The 23,105-nt window shown below is 44.1% G+C and overlaps 1 protein-coding gene across 1 annotated transcript; it reads right to left on the bottom strand.

Moving 5' to 3' along the window:
* Positions 1-10,386: 10,386 nt before the first annotated feature.
* On the bottom strand, positions 10,387-20,155 carry RBM11 (RNA binding motif protein 11). Its single transcript, XM_077480071.1, has 5 exons — positions 20,007-20,155; positions 15,578-15,740; positions 14,619-14,697; positions 13,744-13,840; positions 10,387-11,416 (listed from the first exon to the last, which is right to left on the bottom strand). Exons 1-5 carry the CDS (start codon positions 20,100-20,102, stop codon positions 11,072-11,074), a joined length of 780 nt encoding a protein of 259 aa, XP_077336197.1. The 5' UTR covers positions 20,103-20,155; the 3' UTR covers positions 10,387-11,071.
* Positions 20,156-23,105: the final 2,950 nt, after the last annotated feature.

Genomic DNA, 23,105 nt, shown 5'->3' on the forward strand with positions numbered 1-23,105 from the left:
GATGATCAGAGACTGCAGACATGCTGTGTAGGAGATGATCAGAGACTGCAGACATGCTGTGTAGGAGATGATCAGAGACTGCAGACATGCTGTGTAGGAGATGATCAGAGACTGCAGACATGCTGTGTAGGAGATGATCAGAGACTGCAGACATGTTGTTGGAGATGATCAGAGACTGCAGACATGCTGTGTAGGAGATGATCAGAGACTGCAGATACTGTGCAGGAGATGTTACAAAAGAAAACTGAGAGCGGACTTTAACACTTGCATATTGGAGACAATAAGAACATATCTTTTAAAAATACTGTCATTTGAGCACCATTGAAAGTAATGGAGATCACAAGGGCATCCCGCGATTAGCAGCAATTCGGAATTGTGGGTGGAATCATATCGATTCCGCCCGCGATCTGGAATGCCATAGTGTGAATGGAGCCTTAAAGCAAAATTAAACCCCCCTATCCTTTTCAGGCAAAGAAGCTGCCATCTTAGTCTCTCTTTGATCTGCAACTGTCATGGTGCTACACATGTGATTAGTTATGACACCAGACATTTGATGGTTTGACAGTTTGGTTAAAAGCACAAACAAATGTGACAGTTATGCCGCGTACACACGTAGCCAACTATCCGACGGACTTAGTCTGGCGGACTTCCCGCCAGACTGTCCGTCGGACTTTCCGAACGGGCTACTTGCCCACACACGGCCCTTTTTCAGCGGACTAATACGGCGTACTAAGTCCGCCGTACTATCTGCCCTACTTTTGAAATGAACGGATTCGCCCACACACGCGGAGGAAAGTCTGCTCATTTCGAGCTCGTCTCCAGGTAGGCGGGGCCCGCGAAGGAGACGTCGCAAGCTCCGTCACTTGGTATGGACTTAAAGGGGAACCCCAACGCCGAAAAAAAATCGGCGTGGGGGTCCCCCCCAGGTCCACGTCAGACCCTTGTCCGAGCACGCTGGCCGGCCAGGAAAGGGGGGGACGAGCGAGCGGCCCCCCCTCCTGAGCCGTACCAGGCCTCGTGCCCTCAACATGGGGGGTGCCTTGGGGAAGGGGGGCCGCGCGGCCCCCCCACCCCAAAGCACCTTGTCCCCATGTTGATGAGGACAAGGGCCTCTTCCCGACAACCCTGGCCGTTGATTGTCGGGGTCTGCGGGCGAGGGGCTTATCGGAATACGGGAGCCCCCTTTAATAAGGGGGTCCCCGGATACCGGCCCCCCACCCTATGTGAATGAGTATGGGGTACAATGTACCCCTACCCATTCACCTGTGAAAAAAGTACAAAAAAAAAACAACACAGGGTAAAAATAGTTTATTACACAGCTCCGGGGGTCTTCCGTCTTCGGGGGTCTTTTCGCCGGATTCCTCCGCTATCTTCTTCTAGCTGTTTTGCTAGCGGAGGAGCCCGGCTTGCTTCCTCACCGCCGCCCTTCTTCCGACTTTGGGGGTCTTGTCCCCCTCTTCGGTTCTTCTGCCGGGCCACCGCGCCTTCTTATAGCTCTTTTACAGGCGCTGGCCCGGTCTTCTGTCGCCGCTGTCCCTTCCCCAAGGCACCCCCCATGTTGAGGGCACGTGGCCTGGTACGGCTCAGGAGGAGGGGGGGGGGCGCTCGCTCGCTCGTCCCCCCCTTTCCTGGCTGGCCGGGTAGCGTGCTCGGACAAGGGTCTGATGTGGACCTGGGGGGAACCCCCACGCTGATTTTTTTCGGCGTTGGGGTTCCCCTTTAAGTCCATACCAGGTGGCGGGGCCAGCGACGTCTCCTTCGCGGTCTCCGCCTACCTGGAGACCCGCTCGAAATGAGCAGACTTTTCTCCAGGCGGGAAAAGTCAGTTCATTTCAAAAGTACGGCGGACTGGCACACACGGCCGGATTGTCCGCCGAAATGCAAGTCCGGCGGGAAGATTGGAGTGCAAAACTACTTTCTAAGTCCGCCGTACTTTCGGGTCAAAAAAGTATGCTGGAGGCTACACACGGGGGGGTTGTCCGGCGGACTTCAGTTTGCCGGACTTTTCCCACCCGATTGTTTGATCGTGTGTACGCGGCATTACATTCCCAGCATGCCAGGAACTAAACAGTTTTTTTTAAAACCATTAAATTGATGTGTTTAGTTCCACTTTACCAAATTTACCAAAACCATATAATATGAGGACAAACCTTAGGAGTTCCAATGTGTATGCAATCAGGCAGGCCCTTCTACTACATGGTTTTGGTAAATCTGAAGGAAAAACTCAGCAGATAATCTGATAGTGTGTATGGGGCTTTAGAAGAACATCAGTGAGAATTCTAGTGACATACTGTACATACAAATGTTCATCAAGAAACCCATTTCACATCAAGAGTATACGAGGATCAATGAGCTTCTGACTTCCATCCTCCAATGATGTGCAAGCAAGAATGCTGTTTTTTCCCCCTGCATGTAATTGGGTATTCTTTGTAAAGTGAAGCTTTACATCATGTACTAAGCTCTGTAGCAACTTGCACAGTCTATTTGCCTTAAAGTGGAGTTCCACCCAAAAGTGGAATTTGGCATCTTTGACGAGTACCCTGCCCCCACCTCTGGGAGACCGGGCCACAGCGAATTACGTCACAGCTTGGCTCCGTCCTCCTTCCCCCACCGCCGGGCCAATAAGAGAGAGCAGCGATGCCTCGCGCATGTGCAGTAGGGACCTGGCGCAAAATTGTAATGCTTCCCTACCGGGTTCCCTTACCAGCAATGGCGGCAACAGCACCCGACAGTTGATAGAAACATCAGATGCAGTGCTGACATTGCTGGACTCCAAGACAGGTCCTATTATTAAAACTCATCAGCTGCTGGCTTTTAATTTTTACAGGGGTGGACGGACCTCCGCTTTAAAGTAGAACTATACGCACAACCTTTTTTTTATTATTTTGGATACATTTAAGGTTATAACTCTTGTCAGTTTTTTTTTTTTCATTGGATGATTTCCCCTCTATTACTTTTCTGGGAATCCCCCAACATTTGGGATTTTCAGGATCGCATGTGATATTTAGGTAAAATGGGCAGGGAATTGGTCAGGCTCCAGAAGAATCCAGGGGCAAAAAAAGGTGTCCATTTAGGATGAGTCCAGGGGTCCAGGAGCAGGGAAGAAGTCCAGGAAAAGGAAAGATGCCTGGCTAGGGATGAGTACAGGTCAGGGAAGGGCCTTGGCTCGGGATGAGTCCAATGACCCAGCTTAAGATGGGTCCAGGAGCAAGGAAGATCAAAGACTTTTCCTGTTTACACCGTGATCAGCCGTGATTGGACACAGCTGATCACGTGGTAAAGAGCCTCTGTCTGAGGCTCTTTACCCAGATCAGTGGAGTGATGTCTCAGACTGACACACCACTCCACCGACCTGGCTCAAAATTAGTCCAGGGTCTTGGCTCCAGGGATTAGAAAAGGTGCCTAATTCAGGATGAGTCTAGGGCAGGAAAGGTGCCTTGCTTAGGTTGAATTCAGAGGCCTGGGTCGTGATGCTTTCAGAGCCCACTGGTAGTGTAGGAGCTTATCTTAGTGGTAGTGTAGTGGTTTGTCTCTGTGACAGCATAAGGGCCCATCTCAGTAGCAGTGTATATGCCAACATGGTGGCAGCGTAGAACCCACCTCCATTTCAGTAATGGGGGCCTGGCTTGGTGGCAGCATAGGGACCCATGATGGTTGAAGGCATGGGGCTTGGCTTGGTGGTAGGCAAGAGATCCAACTTGATGACAATAGGGGCTCAAGAAGAATACAGAAGCCCATCTCTTGGTAGTAGAGGGACATGACACATTGACAAAAGAGGGGGTGCACCTTGGTGGCAGTTGAAGGCCCCATCTCAAGAGGAATTCAGGGGCCCATGTTCATATCAGTAGAGAGATATTGCAATATAATTATTGTTTTTACATATATATATTGCTGTTAATAGAGGGAGTGATGAGGTCTTTACATATTTATTTTACATATAAAATGATATAGGCAAAATTAGATTGCACTATAAAAGGGTGTTTTTATATATATATTTGACCACTAGAGGGAGTAAAGGAGGTGATATACAGTATATTAGTTATATAGTTAATGTTTTTTTAATATAATTTCACTTATATAACTATGTGTTTTGGAATAGTTTTATCATCGTCTTCCATAAGGTATTTTACTTGGTATAGGGGTGGGTTTGCAGTGTGAGAGGTAGTGTTCTTGTTAAAACAGGAAAACTGAATACGCAAACCCCACGCTATTATTAATAAAAAATACACTACGATAAAAAATCTAAAACTGTAAAAGAGGAGCTATCACTCCATAGTGCGATCACCACACTAATATCAATAAATGTATACCTACTAACACAGAAGTAATTCTTAATATAAAATGACCAAATATAGACTCAAAAAGTGCATATAAAAAACAAAGCTCATAAAATTACTAAATCATCATAATTCAAGTGCAGAAAAAAGTAAGGAAGATGAAAACAATTCCATACATCATACAATTGGGTTGTAAGTAAAAAAACAAAAACCGGAGAACAGTCCCATATATCATCCAATTTCATGTGCCATAAAGTGAAGGTAAATCTTCCACCAAAGAGTATCAAACATGTGCCCACAATCTGGTGTTTCTTAACCTGATTAGATAGACCCCTAAAAACAATCAAAGTAGCTCTTGCATAAAAAGGCTGAGAGATCTATGCAAAGAAGAGCCAATAGTGTAATATTGCCAGCAACTTTTTAACCCCTTGGAGCTGGTGTCTTACTTGTCCCCTAAGGGTTTTAGTATGCTGGTGGGTGGGGCTTAGGCTGGGATTGGCTGTCACATGATAGGACAGCTCTTCCGTTAGCCGCTGTTAACTGTACCGGGGGCGTGCTCTCTACACAGCTCTATTTGCACTAATGCACCCAAATAGGCCCCCCCTACATATTTGCTTGCAGACAGTGCCAAGGAGATAATAAAATAGGGGTAACACTCTCAATGCACAAAGACACAGAGGAAAGGGACCAGACGCCATCTTTCTAAGCTGACAGACCCACACGGTGTATATGCATGCTGTGAATAGATACTTGTATTAGGCTGTACCTTTAATGACAGGGCATTTCTTGGGGCCACGTAGGAGAAAAGGGTGAAAAGATTTTGGTTAACATCACAATGATCTCTCATCTATGCAAGACAAAAATGAATGAAATATTAAAAGTAAATTTTTAAATGTAAGCAGTGGAAGCATCTAAATCTGACCTAACAGCCTCTTGCAGTTCCTTGGCAGCAGGGCTGGCATGTAAGAGGATGAAAAGGCACAAGGGGCATTCGGATAGGTGGTGATAATTGCTGCGCTGCTTCTACTTTCACTGCCCACTCACAGTTGGGTTCAGAATAGTCTGAGCTCAGAGACAGGGAGTTTAATGATGTTGGATGTCAGACTGAGGACAACTAGTGACAGAAAACAAGTACTACCAGGAACAGCTCTAGATTGAAGTTATATTAAACAAGTAATCTTGCGCAGTAATACATTATTATAAACAATAATATAATATAAATGTGCTAAATTGGTGTACTAAATCAAGTCCCAAAAACATCTAATCCACATGGTTCATGCTAGAGGTGTCTCTAATATGTATTCATTTTGTGCCTTCACACAACTCTTCTGAAAGCACATAACTCTCACCTTAACCACTTCAATACCGGGCACTTAGACACCTTCCCACCCAGGCCAATTTTCAGCTTTCAGCACTGTAACAAATTCTTTTATCGTTTTGTTCCCACAAATAGAGCTTTCTTTTGTTGGTATTTGATCACCTCTGTGATTTTTATTTTTTGTGTAACAAATAAAAAAAGACAGAAAATTTTGAAAAAAAAAAAAAACAAGTTCCTTTGTTTCTGTTAAATTTTTTGTAAATAAGTTTTCTTCTTCAATGACGGGCACCGATGAGGTGCCACTGATGGGCACTGATGGGTGGCACTGATAGTTGGCGCTGATGACACTGATGGGTGGCATTGCTGGGCATTAGTAATTGTATCTGTTACTTTATGGTGCCAGTCAGTGCCCATTTGTGGGCACATGTGGATGGCCATGGGGCACATACCTGGCCATCCACATCTTCCCTGGTGGTCCTGTGGGGTAGCGCAGACCCCCCACCCGTCAGGAGAGCCACCGATCGGCTCTCCTCTACTCACTGTCAGTCGCGAGTGAGGAAAACAACTTTCCTGTTTACATCGTGATCAACCGTGATTGGACACAGCTGATCACGTGGTAAAGAGCCTCTGTCTGAGGCTCTTTACCCAGGTCAGAGGAGCAACGTCTCAGACTGACCGATCACAGCTATGCGTGTCCCCATGGGCAAGCAGCAGCTGTTATCTTGAAAGACATCATATGACGCTCAGTCAGGATAACTGAACCACCGTCCGGCCATCATTTTGTTATAGGCTGGGTGGGAAGTGGTTAAACCAGTGACTATCCAGCCTCAAATTATAAAGGAATATCCAGCCTTCAAATATATCACTCTTACTGGTAAATTCACACCTTCCTGAAACCCATAGGGTAAACCAGTGTCCAGACTCCAAAACACCAGACTTTAAACTGCTACCAAATCTCTGTAGGCTCCAGTTGGAATAGGAATCAAAAAGAAAGAGAATGCCCTCCATAGTGTAGTAAATTCAAATAAAGGTATATTTATTCCAAATAAGTGGACACTTACATAAAATATGCTTAAGAATGCATAGGAATAAAAAAACAAACACACTTCACTTCCAGTCCACGTCTGTCTCTGACCATGCCCTACGCATTACGTCACAACACATGACTTCATCAGGGGCCACATGTTTTGACGTAGGACATGGCCGGAGACTGACGTGAACTGGAAATTAAGTGAGAAGGCACTCAAACGCTGTGTTTTTACTACTATGCATTTTTAAAGCTTTTTGATTCCTATTTCAACTGGAGCCTATAGAGATTTGGTAGCAGTTTAAAGTCTGGTGTTTTGGAGTCCAGATGCTGGTTTACCCTATGGGTTTCAGGAAGGCTCAATTAAATGAGTAAGAGGATCCCGGAGTGATATATTTGAAGACTGGATATTCACTGATTTAGGGCGAGAGTTCTTAGAGTATATAACTGTTGTGTGAAGGCACAAAACGAATACATATTAGAGACACCTCTAGCCACTTTTTGAGATGTGTTGTTTACAGGTTAAAAACATTTGAGTTTGCTAGAAAATTACTTAGAAAAAAAAAATCTATAATGTTTGGGGGTTCTAACACCCTAGGGAATAAAATGGCGATCATTGCAATGCTTTCTGTCACACCGTATTTGCACAGCGGTCTTAAGCCCCATACACACATCAGATTTTCTCCTTCAGATTTACCAAAACCATAGAATATGAGGTCAAACCTTAGGAGTTTCAATTTGTATGCAATCAGGCAGGCCCTTACACTACATGGTTTTGGTAAATCTGCAGACAAAAATTAGCAGAAAATCTGATGTGTGAGTCTGTGAGTGTGTATGGGGCTTTACAAGCGCACTTTTTTTGGAAAAAAAACACTTTTTTAATAAAAAAAATAAGACAACAGTAAAGTTAGCCCAATTTTTTTTTATATTGTGAAAGATAATGTTATGACGAGTAAATTGATACCCAATATGTCACGCTTTAAAATTGCACCCGCAAGTGGAATAGCGACAAACTTTTAACCTTAAAAATCTCCATAGGCGAAGTTTAGAAAATTCTACAGGTTGCACGTTTTAAGTTACAGAGGAGGTCTAGGGCTAGAATTATTGCTCTCGCTCTACCGATCTTGGCGATACATCACATGTGTGGTTTGAACACCATTTTCATATGCGGGCACTACTCGTTACGTATGCATTTGTTTCTGCGCGCGAGCTCGGCGCTCTTATCGGGGCCCTCTCCCGCCGCCAATAAAAGTGAAAAGTGAGACCACTCCTATCAGAAACCAAGCCGTCGGTCAAAGAAGAGGAAACTGGGGTTATGGCAGCTAGCTGATGCCATAACAAACATATTCCTCTTCAAACTTAGAACGTACATTGGCATGCGGCGGTCCTGAAGTGGCTAGAATGAAGAACCATGTGGATTAGATGTTTTTGGGACTTGATTTGGTACACCAAGTTTGCACATTTATATTATATTATTGTTTGAAAGATCACTTGGTAGCATGAAAGACTTGCACCTTTAGCCTAGATTGAAGTTGAATATTGCAGCAAAAGCTGCTTTTTTCAGTTTATCTTTAAATTGGCTACTAAATATGCTTTCAGTAATCACTTAAGGACTGTTCATGATTACCTAGTAACATGTTCATATGACACACATCTTTTAATATTTAGGCACAGCTCGAACAGGTGAAAACACTACAGACTGTGGGTTAAAGGACATAGTCACTTTTAGTGACGTTGTTCTTTAATGATTCCCACTTCATTGTAAGCCACAACTTTAAAAATTCACCTTTAGCCCCTCTACAAAAAAAAAAAAAAAAAAAAAAAAAAAAAAAAGGGGGGGGGGGGGTAGGTAACAGCAGGCAACAAGACTTGATCATATTTTTTGTAAAAACACTCTAGTTTTCGCCCAACTCCGGGCAAAAAAAGAACAAAAAAAAAAAAAAAAAATTTGCTTGCAGTTAGGCTGTGCCAGTACTGCAAGGGTAACATGCTTGTTTTGTCCAGAGGATAGGAGAAAACGTATCCGATCCCCCACTCCACTGGCAATTGGTGCTCCCCCCATGATCCTGCAGTGGACTGTTCCTGATGGCTTCACGTCCAAAGCAGGTCTATGGGCTTGATGATGTCAGGAACAGTCCACTGCACAAGACCCCAGGGGGACAGGATCAGGTAAGTATATTCACGTTCTCCAATGCCCTAGACAAAAATGAGCAGTTAACCCTTGCAGTGTGGGCACAGCCTCACAAGGGGAAACTGTTTAACTGGAGTTAGGCTTTAAAGGATAAGTTCTGCTTTTATTATTTTATCCTACAGTAGCCTGCAAAGCATTGAACCCACAATTGGTGAATCATGGGAGCAATGTCAGGCTCCTGCACACTCTCCCTCCAACTTTCTGCCTGTACCTGTATGGGCCCTTAGATGGAAAGCTGGAGGAAGTTTCTTCATTCACTGATCTCTGAATGAATGATGTAGCAATTTGAAATGAGTCAGTGGATGTGGTGAAGATGACCCGATGTGAGGGGGGGGGGAAAGAAACATAATTATAGGTGTAACAAGTTCCTTAAAGGCAAAACGTACATTTTAGTGCCCACAAACACATTTTTTTTGTAAAATATAAAAGATTTGATAGCATTGCATAAATAGATGCGAAATATAAAACCTAAAAATTGCCGGTGCTCACAAAACAGTCTGCACAGCTTATCAATTGAGAGTCAGTGAATGATGACCCTGATATTATTGGTCTCACTCTAGCTTGCATGACAATATGTATGGCACAATGATGATTTATGGTTGTAAATTGTGTGTATTAAGGGGTGGTGGGGCTTTTATTAAAAAAAGAAAAAAAAAAAAGAAGTTATTTATGTTTTTAACTTAAAGCGGAGTTCCACTTGCATTTTTTCACTCCTCACCACATAGCACTAAATGTGCTTCCTTAAAATGAATTGCCAATTTATTTTTATGTTAACTTACCTGATTTATGCCTATATCTAATTTCACTTCCTCCCCTAGGAGGCCGCGGCACCGTACGTCATTTCCGGTTTTGCATTGGCTCCTGGGAGATCTTGGCATGGCGCCTACGGAAATTCTTGGCCAGCTTGGCATTGCACGGCTCCAGTAACATTTAACATTGGTGTCTATGGAAACTCTTGATCAGCTTGGCATGACTGTGCCATGCCAGCCCGACCAAAATTGCATGACACACGGAATCCAGGAAGAAGGACACGGACTTTAGATGCCCACACTGGAGATGGCCGTTCTGTGCAGAAACTTCACAAAGTAAGAAAACATAGCTGCACAGATGGAAAATTGGGCATAGTTTACGGCTTACCTTTGTTACATTGCACGAGTATTCTAGGGGTATCTGTATCTTAAAATTCATATTTCAGCCAGAACTCTATTTTTTTTTTTAAGCAAAGGGAAAAAACTAGAAAGAAGAACGAAAACCAGGGGTAAAGAGATGCCTGAGGGCTTTGGAGTCGAAGTGCTAAATGCCTGCAGTCACTATTGCCCCCTATTCTGCTGTATTATCATTGTCCAATGAGCAAACCACTAACACTAGATATTTTAAAGCTCAACAGGACATAGTGGTGTCAATGTCCTGGCTGTGTGCTGTGGTAGAGCTGCGCGCGCTCGCGCTCGCACACACACACACACACACACACACACACACGATTGAATAGGAAAATATTTTGACAGTACAGTTTGGGTATATCTAATTCACCTGTTTGGTTAGCAGTTTTGATTAAGGAATTAAGACCAGCATATAAGATATTTAAATTTATTAATTAGTTTGAAACTTTCAAAAATGTAAAACACATAATAGTTAGTTATCTAAGGAAGGGTATATCATATACACACGCACACACAAACTTTGGCCAAGGCCCACTAGCAGCAACTGTATAAGTGCATCAACTACAGAGAAATATGTTCTCACGGGTGGTCAGGGGGGTCTGTACTTGCAACATTGTGCTTAGTGATATAAGCATCAAATTAAAGTGCATGTTCTGAGTAATGCATCGCAGAGTAGCAACATGTCAAGGATCTAACTATACCCATAGCAGTCTATGCAACCTCTGGGGGAGATGGAAGCACATGGGGCCCCAGCACTGCCTGGCTACAAGGTTATTTATACAGGTAACTATAGCATTTGGCAAATACGTTCAGATAAAGGCTTTTTTTTTTTTTTTTTTTAATGAACGCAATTTATAATTTATTAAATAGGATTAGGCAGGCACATGGCCCAAAATTGCACAGTTAAAGCCTGGATTCCTTTTGAGAATAGACTCATCTCAGCAGTAGGAACTTTACACATTGCATATGGCAGCAGAAGAGATCTATTGGGGGGGCCCGGGTGTTCAGAAAGCTCATGTGTTCAATAAGCACACATCATTTTGTTGCCCTCAGAAGCATAATAGATTGTCCGGGTCACTTTAACCAATTCCCAGTGGCCTATTTAGTGCAATACAGCAAGTTCTTTTTTTTCTTTGCTCTAAGCCTTCTTTGTCTTTTACTAGGGTTGGATTCCTGAAGACTTTTTTCGGAGCCATCGCTGTCTCTGCTCTCCACAGTTCTCTTACGATTTTGAGGCCCGGTTTCACACTGGCTGATTCTGCAGTCCCAAGCCATCACTGGATCCCAGCTGGAAGAACGTGGATCAAAACTGCAGCTTGCCTGAGGGTCAGGATATGGAATCATTGAGGTCTGCTTGTTCCATGGAAAGAACTGTTCATAGCCTTGCTGCTCTGGAGCCATCCAACCACATGCAGGATTTTGTACAGTGAAGTACTGGTTCATCTATAGGCGTGGGAAAAATAAACCAAGTTATGACAGGCTCATACTGACGCTAACATTTTGAGATCTTGTTCCTCTAAAAAAACATCTAGGCAGAAGGGTAAAGCCACAACCCAGCTGTCAATCCGCTATTAGCCGAACGGGAAGGTCTTAAAGTTGTATTTTAATGCTGTTTTTTTTCTCTCCCCTTTTCTTTGTTCCCGATTCTATAGAGCTGGCTAACTATGCAAAAAGCTGCCACTAGTGCCTGCAATAATTTTATGATCTTTTTATCGGACTATTACAGATGTTATATGGACTTCTTGTATAAAACTACTACTTAACCGTTGTGCCTTTCAGTGCATATATACAGGCAGTCCCCGAGTTACAAACATCCAACTTACATATGTACAGAGGACGACAAGAAGAGAGAGGAAATCTAAGCCTTATGCTGCGTACACACGATCGGAATTCGACGGAAAAAGCTCCGATGGTTTTCCCATCGGAATTCCACTCAAACTGTCTTGCCTACACACGGTCACAAAAAATTTCGACTGCCAAGAACATGGTGACGTACAATGCGTACGACGGAACTAGAAAAAGGAAGTTCAATACACAGTAGCCAATAGCTTCCATCTCATAGTTGAATCTGAGCATGCGTGAGTTTTGGCATATCGGAATTTCCGATAGAAAGTTTTTCCATTGGGAAAATTGACAACATGCTATCAAATTTTTGCTGGCAGGAATTTGGCCAGCTAAATTCCGATGGAGCATACACACAGTGACATTTTCCAATGAAAAGCTCTCATCGGTCATTTGCTGGTCGAAATTCCGACCGTGGGTACGCAGCATAAGGGAAATTCACTCCTGTAAGAGCTACCATGGAAAAAAAAAAAAAAAATTGGGTATTGACAATTTTGGGTTGTTGTGGAAACCAGTATTGGTGATTAAAGCTTCAGTGAAGCTGAAGCTTTATCACCAATACTGGTTTCCACAACAACCCAAAATTGTCAATACCCAATTTCACAGGGACAGAAAGGGAGGTGAAATGTTCTGAACAGGGGCAGACAGCAAAAAAGTTAGACCATTTAAAAAAAATAAAAATAAAAAGGGGGGGGGGGGGGCGCAAGGGAAGTGTACCTGTTCCAACTCACGAACAAACCTACAGAACCTATGTTGTTTGTAACCCAGGGACTGCCTGTAGTTGGCTAAATGTAGATACCAGAGTGCGATTGTGAAGGAGAATCATTCTGAAAAGAATCATTCTGAAAAGACTAGTCACTAGTGGTATACCCCAGGGCTTTGTACTAGGTATTTAATTTGTTTGTAAGTGATGTAATTAAAAGGTTTGGTGGGCAAGGCATTTGTTTTTGCCCTGATAACAAAGGTAAGCAATAGGGTTGATATTCCTGAAGGAGTTTATGAAATAGGATTTTGTAGGGCTTGTAGCACCGCTGGAGGCTGCAGAATCTCCCCACCGGCACTCAGAACATGGGGGCAGGTGTCTGAATGCACCAATCCAACCCGATATAGTCATGGTGTGTATATGCGTGGCCTCAGCCCTCTGATGCGCTTCCCCCCACGGGCCAGTATTTAAATGCAATATTACACTTATGGGAATATTATATATATATATATATATATATATATATATATATATATATATATATATATATATATATATATATATATAAGGACTCATGTGCTAGGACATTTGCAGTCTTTTATATGCCCGGCATTGAATGCCTTGAATCCCCAGAAGCCACAGCTGTTGTGCATATCCTGCCACACAAGTGTAGTCATGTAAATGACCAGGTGTTTACCCATGCATATATGTATATAAAGTTTTTAGTGAATGCAATACTGTCCATGTGCAGGAGGCCGAAGGGTGTCAGCAGGCAGTGGCAAAATTACCAGGGTCGCAAAGGTGGCACTTGCGACCGGGCCCCGACATTCCGCCACCCACCATGCCCCCCCCCCTAAAGACGGCAGGAAGGGCGCCCACTGCAGAAAATGTGAAAATAAGTACACCGGGATTAGTGGGCCCTTCATGGATTCTTGCACCAGGATTCTGAAGGTTCTAGTTACACCTCTGTTAGAAGGGCGCACAAACAAACACACACACACACACACACACACGTTTTACGATGGGGATCCCAATTACATGCATAAAGACATATCTAAGAATTAAAAAATAAAATGTATTTTTTTTTTTTATATAAAACACACCACCATCATGCATTCAGTTTTTTTATTTTTTTTTTTTTTTTTTTTTTTTTTTTTTAGTTCAATCAGGCACACTCAGGTGATCCATGTGTTAAAACATTTAGTAAATGCTATTCATGGCTTACCATTCCTTGAAAATAGGCATATGCCTGAGAGAAGAAGCTGCTGTTAACAGGAGGTGCAGGATTAGAAGATTCAAAGTTTCCTCCAGATACAGGCATTCTGTGCAGAAAGAAACAGAACACAGTTATGCCCTGAACACACGGTCGGACTTTCCGAAGACAAAATCCATCGGATTTTGGCCCAAACTTGTCTTGCGTACACACAGTCGCACAAAGTTGTTGGAAAATCCGATCATTCCGAACAATGGGACTATAAATGGTCCAGTAGCCAATAGCTTTCATCTCGTAATTTATTGTGAGCATGTGTGGCCCATTGTCCATCAGAATTGGCTACACATGATCAGAATTTAAACGATTTTGTTGTGGGAAAAGTTTTGATCCAACTCTCAAACTTTGTGTTGGAAGTCCGACAGAAAAAGTCCGATGGACCCCACACACGATCAGATTTTCCGTCGGAAAGTCTGACCGTGTATACAGGGCATAAGAATGTAATAGCATATGAAACTACATTCCGCATGAAAAAAAATAAAACAAAGATACTCCCCTACATGGCTGCAGCATCAATCTGAGCTGCAGCTGTCCCCTGCCAGCTCTACACTGAGAGCTGAGCGATCAAAGATAACTGATTGCTCAGTTCTCTGATCCGCTCTGAGCACAGAGTAGTGACTTAGTCACCATAAGAGAATCAAAAGGACCCCCCAGTACATTGGGACTTTATGGGCAAACTCAAATAAGTTACTATAAAAAGTTTATTCAAAAAACACAGATAAAAACATTGGTGCATACATCACGATAAATATAACAAAGCATAATACATATACTGCAATGCATAACAAATATGCTAAAATGTCACCAAGCAATACAACACAGATTCTCACCCGTAGTCTGGAGGATTCCTGGCAAAGCTGTTTTCGGGTCCCTGGAAAACGCTATCCGACTCAGATGAGAGTGAACTCCCTGTTTTTAAAGAAAATAAAAGGAATTTATAACCATTTAAAAAGGATGTATACTGTAGGTGTAGAGATCAGATTAAAGTGAACCTGTCCTGACACAAAATTACATCAACCAACACTTTCACATAATAAATAACAATTTTATATAGCGCCAACAGTTGTGAAAGGGAGAAAATACAAAGAGGGCCCTGCTCAGACGAGCTTACAATCGAATAGGGTGGGGCAAGTGGTACAAAAAGGTTGTAACTGTGGGGAATGAGCTGGTGGAAGTGATAGATTTGGAGGCGTGATAGGGTTCCCTGAAAAGATGAGCCCCGGCCAAGTATTGAGTGCATACTGTACTGTACATGGAAAAACACTTTTCAGTAAACCAACATTTCCATATTCAATTTTTTTATTGGTCTTATATAAAATATTCAGATTTTCTGAGATACTGCATTTTGGGTTTTCACTAGCTGTAAGCCATAAAGAAAAGAAAGTCAGAAAGAAATGCATACAAAGTGTATATATATATATATATATATATATATATATATATATATATATATATATATATATATATATATATATATATATATATATATATATATATATACACACACTTTTTGAATTGAATTACTTAAAAATATAATTATTTGTTTGTACTGAAATGTTCTACAGTTTCAGAGGTCAGTATAAATGAAAGAAAAAAGTGGCCAATATAGGAGGTGGATACCGTCCTACAATGCCACGTAAGAACGAAAAAAAGCGGCATGTTCAAAGCAAGTGTAAATATATAGCCTTATATTTTATTCTTTGCCATCTGTTTTTCAGCTTTGATCCATGGAAACACAGGGCCTTAAAACGCAGGTACCACTTTCTGGCAGTCTGCCTGTCAAACTCACCTATTCTATACTGTAGTTTAATGGGCCGGCCATACAGGCGAATGCCATTCAGTAATGCTATGGCATATGGCACAGACTCTGTATGCTGGAAGCAGACAAACCCAAATGACTTGGAGTTGCCTTCTTTATCTGTAACAATGGTCACTCTGCGCAACGGTCCTGCCTGCAAAACAGAAAAAGCGATAGGTAAAGCGCACACAGATCTACGAACATTCAGCATGTGTATCTATACAACAATGTGAGACTATATCAGAAAGGGGCACAGAGGAGGCTTCTGTGGTTTAACAATTAGCAGCATACATCTTGTGCTATCAACTGTTGAAAACAAAATTACTTTTAAATAAATGTTTATAAATCAAGCCCAGAATCACATTAACCCTAATAATTAGAATGCAAGGGCTAAATGCTTGTTATGTGCGTTATTACCTGGCTCTGCGCTCCGGCTCCGTGCTTCTCCCCAAAGCTCTGGTCTATGGGCAGAGCCTTGGCATCATGTACAATGTGCGGTTATGTAGCCTGTATTGTGTGCAGGAGAACAACCATAGCAGGGAGCAGAGGAGGCCACAGGAGACCAGATGCAAAGATCGAGGGAACCTGCTGGAGCGGGGAGTCACTAATACAACCTCTTCTACAACCCATTACACATAAAAGGCCAAGTTCACCTTTCTGGACATGTTACAACTAGAGATGCACCGAAATGTCATCGGTTGAAAAAGTGTTTTCGGCATTTTGCAGACGAAGAAGTAAAAAAGGTGGCGATAATGGCACCGAAAACACATGCGATTTTGCCACGATTTTACTGTGCTTATGGTGCGTTTTCATAGGTCATGTGACTCAAAAATCATCAACTTAACGCGTGCATTATTGATGCATTCTTGCTGCATATTCAGCGCATTTCAACAGGGAGGTGCAATTTTGGTGATTTTTTTTGTTGTTTTTTAAACAGACCAAAAATATAGCAAGCATGATTTTTAACACCACAACAGAAGCGCAATGGACGAGTGTTTTGTTATCTTTTTTTTTTTTGAAAGCGCATGATTAGAGCCAGAGGCTCACATTTCATCAGGTTCTATTGGCCACAGCTTGGTGCAGTGCAGTAGATTGCATCGCACCACGCCCTGCAAAGTCCCAACACATCTGGTGTGAAGGGCCCACAAAGGATTTTTAGATATTTAAAGGCTAACTCCACCTTTAAGACCATGTTACAGCCATAGGGTATCAGACAGACTGGATAGAATTCGGGGGTTCTTCTCCCCAGCAGCAGGTGTCAGATTATAAAATCAGCGCGGCTGTGGGGGGGGGGGGGATGGGGGGGCCTCTGTCTGTCCAGCTGTGTCATTCACAGAGACCTGGCAGGCGGACTTGTAGTTCTCAGCCTCGGTTCACACAGTGCAGGAAATGCAGAGATTCCAGCTAATTCATATACCACATAGTTGGGGGGGGGGGGGCACAGCGTGCTGCGGGCATCAATAGAAAGAATAGAAACACCCCAAAAACCAGATTGCATGGGTATAAAATTAGGGTTGCCATCTCATCCTTTAAACCTGAACACATATGAATGACACAGGTTCTGAGGCTAATTTAATGCAGATAAGGCACCAAGCGAGTTTAATTACCACCTTGTTACACAGGTTCTGTGGCAGATTATATGTTCGGGTTTAAAGGGATGAGGTGACAACCCTAGTATAAATGCTGATGCGATTTGGTACCAGTGCGAAAAAAATAAATAAAAAAAAATAAAATAAAAAAGCAGACAACCTTTTTGAGGCGGATTTGGTGCGATTTGAGCCCCTCAAAATGAATGGGGATTTGCACAGAAATGCGATGCGATTCACAATATGAACCTAAGCTCAGTGTAACACAAGGGTGGTGATCACGTAGGGTAGATTACATGGGGACAGAGAGCTGCTGGAGTGCTTTGCCACTCCGGCCATTGTCACTGATCTCTCCTCTCCCCTGAATCCGGCACTGGGGAGATCACATGACTGGACTGAAGAAGCCCCCTAAGAATAGGGAAGTATAAGCAGCTTCCTTCCACAGTACATGTGTCAAACACAAGGCCCATGGGCCCGAATCCGGCCCGCCAGGCCATTTCATGTGGCACCTTCACCTTTTCTCCAGCGACCCTCTTGCTTATGCCTCAGCATCAGGGAAGAATACAGAATACCCCCTCCAGATCCTGAGCTTCTCCGTGAAGAGGCTCATCTCTCCCCTTACCCCCTTTCCAGCAGTTGGCAGAAGAGAGGAGGACAGAAATCCTCCTACAGATCCTGCGCCTCTCTGTGCAGCCACAATACCCCATCGTCTGTGCATTCAGCGACTACAGCTCTCCTCAGGTCCTCCTCCAGACCCGGCACTTTCTGCTTCCCAGCTCCACCTCCTGCCCATCAGCAGCACAAGGTAAGGGGGGGCACTGTGATGTCAGGGAGGGCGGGGGACTCATGACTTCTGATGGTGGGGGGCTTGAAACCTGATTTAAGGTGGGGGTGGGGATACTCTGGACATCTAGTCGTACAGATACAACCTGGCCCTTTGAGGGCAACATAGGTGTGCGCAGCCTATTGCATTAGGGTGTGCTCCCCAAAGCTCAAACGTATACATTTTTCTGCAGCCTTAGCTGCATGGGGCAGTGAATGAATGTGCAGTGCTCTGTGCTGAATGGCTTCCTGTTCATTCACAAATGGAAGCATAGTAAACATTGTTTACTATGCTTCAGTTATGAATGGACACATTGAGCAAGTGTGTTCATTTAGAATGGGACGGGGCCAGTAAAATTACATATTCACTAGCCCCTTCCCATACTCACCATCCTGAAACATCCCCTGCAGCAGCCGAGGGGGGGGGGGGGGATGTTTGAGGGAAAGACAGCAGCACTGTGGAGCCAACACAGGGTGGGGGAGGAGCCCGGGCACTAGGGGGGAAATCGGCAACACACATAGCGATTAAAGCGGAGGTCCGCCCACCGCTGCAAAAATTAAAAGCCAGCAGCTGCACATACTGCAGCTACCGACTTTTACTAATCGAAATTCTGGATTCCAGAGATGTGGGCACTGCAGCTGATGTTTCCATCAGCTGTCGCGTGTGTGTGCACACTTGCATTGCGAGTAAGGGGACCCAGCAGTGTCATGCCAGCAGGGCTGTCTTTAATATTGATTGGACCCTGGACAAAACTTTTCTTGGGGCCCCCCCCCCAATACAATAAATAGCAGTTAGACTCAAAAATCAGTTTACTGAATCAGATCAGGCAGCAATTGTGATTGTTTACCAGAGGTTACAGTGTATCATTACCACTCACTGGTTGCTAGAGGTTACACCACACATTTAGACTGGATTCACATCTATGCACTTTTTGTATTTCGCCGATTTGCACTGAAGATCGTGTTTCATAGGAAACCATGTTAAATGGACTGTAATGCAAATCTGCAAAATGCACTAAAACTGCATATGTGTGAATCCAGCCTTATGGCTCACTGATTAGTTGCTAGAATTTAAAGCACACGATTCCTGCTTGTTGATTGGTTGCTAGAGATTACTGTGGATATAATCTCAGGGGGGGGGGCATGATATACAGACGAATGCCGTTGCTATTTACATGTAAACACAGGGTCTTCAGGTGAGTCATCTGTACACAACAATAGGGCAGAGCTGGGCAGCGTTAGTACCAGCACTTCACACTGAGATACCGGGACACAGCACTGGACTAAAACCTCAAGGGGCGAGGGAATTTAAACCAGGATAGTTGGCAAGTATGAGGCAGCTGCTTTGGGTCCCACAACAATGACAGGGCGCAGGGCAGCTGCCCCTTTCGCCCTGCCTTAAAAACGGCCCTGCATGCCAGGGAACCCTACTGCAAATGCACGGGGCTCTGCTCTTCTCTCCTACTGGCCCAGCGACGGGGGGGGGGGGGGGGGGGGGAGTAGGGCTTTGAGTGGAGCTCCGCTGTAAAAAAGGTGTGCGCACGCCTATGGAGGGCAACCATAATGCTGATACAGCCCGACACCCCTGATCTACAGGTTAGTTAGTATAGGATTTAGAAGAGGAAGGGTGCAGGTTTACGCTTTTATTCGAGAAGAAAAAAAAAAAAAAAAAAAAAAAGGGGGAAGGAGGAGGAGAAGGGAGGGGGTGAAAGGAGATGGATATATATATATAAAATTGTTTGGAAACAATAATTAGTAATCAGCATCAAATAATAGAACCATACACAGTTCAGAAAATTCAAAAAACAGTTGCTAGTTGACAGCAGTTTGGCAGATGACATTGCAACAAAATAACATCTGATAAAAAAAAAGCAAACAAAAACAAAAATATACAAATGCTGTCCTTAGATGTGTAAACATTTCCATTGAGAATGAATACAAGAAGTATAATGACATCTTCCCCACCCACAAAATATACAGCAGCCCCCCTGATTCCTCTGTCCAGTCATCACCTGCAGGAAAAGCTCATACAGGATCTCCTCCTTCACTTTGTAATCCAAATTTCCCACCCAGAGGGTCCGGTCAGCCTCAGCCTGTCTGTTCAGCATGATCAGTCACTGCAGACTGCTTACATCTCTCCCCAGCTGCACTCACATGCATAGACACAGCACCTGTCACTAGAGGCCACACAGGAAACATCACTTATGTAGAACTCAGCAGCCATTTTTGCAGAGACCAACACACACATATTGGGGATCAGAGGGCTCCAATGTTTTCAGTAAAGGCCCATACACACGATCAGAAAATCAGAAGTAAAACTTTGTCCGATGAACAATCTGCCAATTTTCTGATCATTAGTATGGTGCTTTCGACAGCTACGTCGGAATTATCGGAAGATAAAAGTTGGATGTGTAGGCTCTAAAAAATTTTTGTCGGATGTGAACTCAACGTCCAATTTTTGTTTATTTTGTTTGTTTTGTTTTGACCTCGCCTATTCGCCACCACTGCCCTCCCTATCCATGCCTATGGCAAGGGTGGGTGGGGGGTGTGTTTTTTGAAGCACCTGATTAGAGCCAGAGGCTCTAATAGGCTTCAAAATAGGGTGGGCTCAGGACGCAGAGCATTGCGTCTGGGGCCCTACCAGTTGTGTTGCAACAGCGAATGAATATGGAACACTGATCCTCCTCCTGGCCAAACGGGAAGTGGGTCTGATATCTGTCACATGATTGGCTGAAAGGACAGGCGATCCTATTGGATGCCTAGGAGAAGAGGAGGAGACGCACGCGAGGAGAAAACATAGGAGCCACTGCCCAATGCCCGCTGCTGCCTGATGTGCCAGTTGATGCCCGATCCCCACCACTGCCCGATGTGCCCGCTGTTGTCCGATCCCCACCGCTGCCCGATGTGCCCGCTGATGCCTGATCTCCACCGATGCCTGATGTGCACGCCGATGCCTGATCCCCACCACTGCCCAATGTGCCTGCTGATGCCTGATCCCCACCGCTGCCAATGTGCCCGCCAATGCCCGATCCCTACCACCTCCCAATGTGCCCGCCGATACCCAATCCCCACTGCTGCCCAATGTGCCCGCTGATGCCCGATCCCCACCGCTGCCCAATGTGCCCTCTGATTCCCAATCCCCACCGCTGCCTGATGTGGCCACCGATGCCTGATCTCCACCACTGGACGATAAGCCCACCCCTGCCCGATCCCCGCTGCTGCCCAATGCGCCCGCCACCTAGATGGAGTAAGTGACAGTGGACTGGCAGACAGCAAGAGGGGGTGGGTTTGAGGTGCCACAGGGGGGGTGGTTGCCCCCCCCAAACAAATACCACCAACTACCACTGGTTCCAGCCCCCTCTTTACTCCATCCAAAACAAAAAATTTTGCCCTTAGACAGTGATGGACAAAAGAAGGATGGAAGGATTGGGGTCCAACAGTTGTCAGCTATGTGATGGGAATTGCTGTGCCTGTACCTCCTGTACTGCAGACAGCAAGTACCAGGTAGACTCACCTCTAGTGCTGCAATTTTCTACATAGTAACCAGATGATTATCCTCTTCTTAAAGAGGTCGTCTCAGTCTGAGGAATGAAATGTATGCTTGGCTTGTCATATCTAATTATCTGATGTTCTGTTGGGTCGGTCGTATCACACAATACTTGTCAATTAATTACAGTTTAATTTTTGCTTCCATTTTAAGCATTAAAATGCAATCCTTTGTAGTTGGATTGTCGGCAGTGAACATCTGTTCACAATACAGAGGGTGATCCTCAGGGGTCTGGGTGTAGCAGTGCCTCATCTCTCCTGTGTATGGCACTGTAAATAGAGCGCTGCCAAGACACCCACCGTAATCATGTAATCTGCCGTGTTTATTTTTCAGGTTGGTTAAATACTGTGTGACACTGACACATGCATTTATATTATTACATTTAACTATAAAATATTGTTTTTGCCTCTTTGAAAATATTAGCACTTAGCCCTGGTTCACATTTGATGCTACTACTTCCCTTGAAATTGCGCAATTTCAAAGTAGCAGGTCATCGCGATTTCAGGTGCTACTTGGCTGACGTCTGTGCCACTTCATGCACAGATGTCTCTGCAAGTTGCAACTGAAATAAAAAAAAATAGCGCCGGAACCTTTTTTTCTTCAAATTGGTGCAGGACCGCAAAGTCAGAGTCGCACCGATTTGAACGGTTCCATTGCCGACAATAGGGTGCGACTTGTCATGCGATTTGGAACTGTCAATTCGTGTGACAAGTCACACTGGTGTGAACAGGGGCTTAAAGGATTAGTTCACCTTCATCAAAACAGTGCCTATGCAGAAAGGGAATATCTGTAGATGAAATCATCTGTGCATCTTTGACCAAAGTTGAATAATGTCCTTGCTATAGGTGTAGACCAGGGGTAGGGAACCTATGGCTCTCGAGGCAGATGTGGCTCTTTTGATGGGTGCATCTGGCTCTCACCTCTCAATCTGCGGATTGCGTGGTGTGCTGATCTGTGGATTGAGCCCATAGGAAAGGCCGCAGCTTCGGCCTAGCTCTGGAGCTGCAGCCATCTTGGTACACCCGGCGGCGGCCTAGGTGAGCGGCAAGCTGACGTCATCATCACCCGCCTCAACTGCTCGTGGATCTGCCTGTGTAGTGGTAAGCAAGCAGACAATCGTAGGGGAGATGTGGATATTACAGTGGGGGAGATGACGTGGATATTACAGTTATAATTGAAATTAGTCAATCAATTAAAAAAAAAAAATAGTTTTAAACATATTGTATGGCTCTCGTGGAATTACATTTTAAAATATGTGGCGTTCGTGGCTCTCTCAGCCAAAAGGTTCCCTACCCCTGGTGTAGACCATTTATATACCTCATGAAGCCTGACTGAAAAACTCCTAGGGTGTTGCTAAGGATGTTGCTAAGATAAGCTTAGCTGTTAGACCTGGTTAACACCTATACAGTTTGCTTTTGATCCATTTCTGCAGTGCTTTTTGCAATGTGTTTTGCATGTGTGTTTTTTGAACCAAAAACAACACAAGCAAGTCGCCCAGTGAAAATGTATGTATATTCGTTCTGTGCAAATGGGGCAAAAAAAAAAAAAAAAGATATTAGACTAT

The sequence above is a fragment of the Lithobates pipiens genome, unplaced genomic scaffold, assembly GCF_037356315.1.
Source record: "Lithobates pipiens isolate NorthernLeopardFrog02 unplaced genomic scaffold, aLitPip1_a1.2 Scaffold_16, whole genome shotgun sequence".
NCBI classification, from domain to species: domain Eukaryota; kingdom Metazoa; phylum Chordata; class Amphibia; order Anura; family Ranidae; genus Lithobates; species Lithobates pipiens.

Coding starts and splice junctions, on each gene's coding strand:
- RBM11 (XM_077480071.1), bottom strand. CDS start 20,102: ATGCTGAACAGACAGGCTGAGGCTGACCGGACCCTCTGGGTGGGAAAT. Junction 14,698..15,577: donor TAAACTACAGTATAGAATAG/GTGAGTTTGACA, acceptor CTTTAAAAACAG/GGAGTTCACTCTCATCTGAG. Junction 11,417..13,743: donor ATGCCTATTTTCAAGGAATG/GTAAGCCATGAA, acceptor CCACGCCTATAG/ATGAACCAGTACTTCACTGT.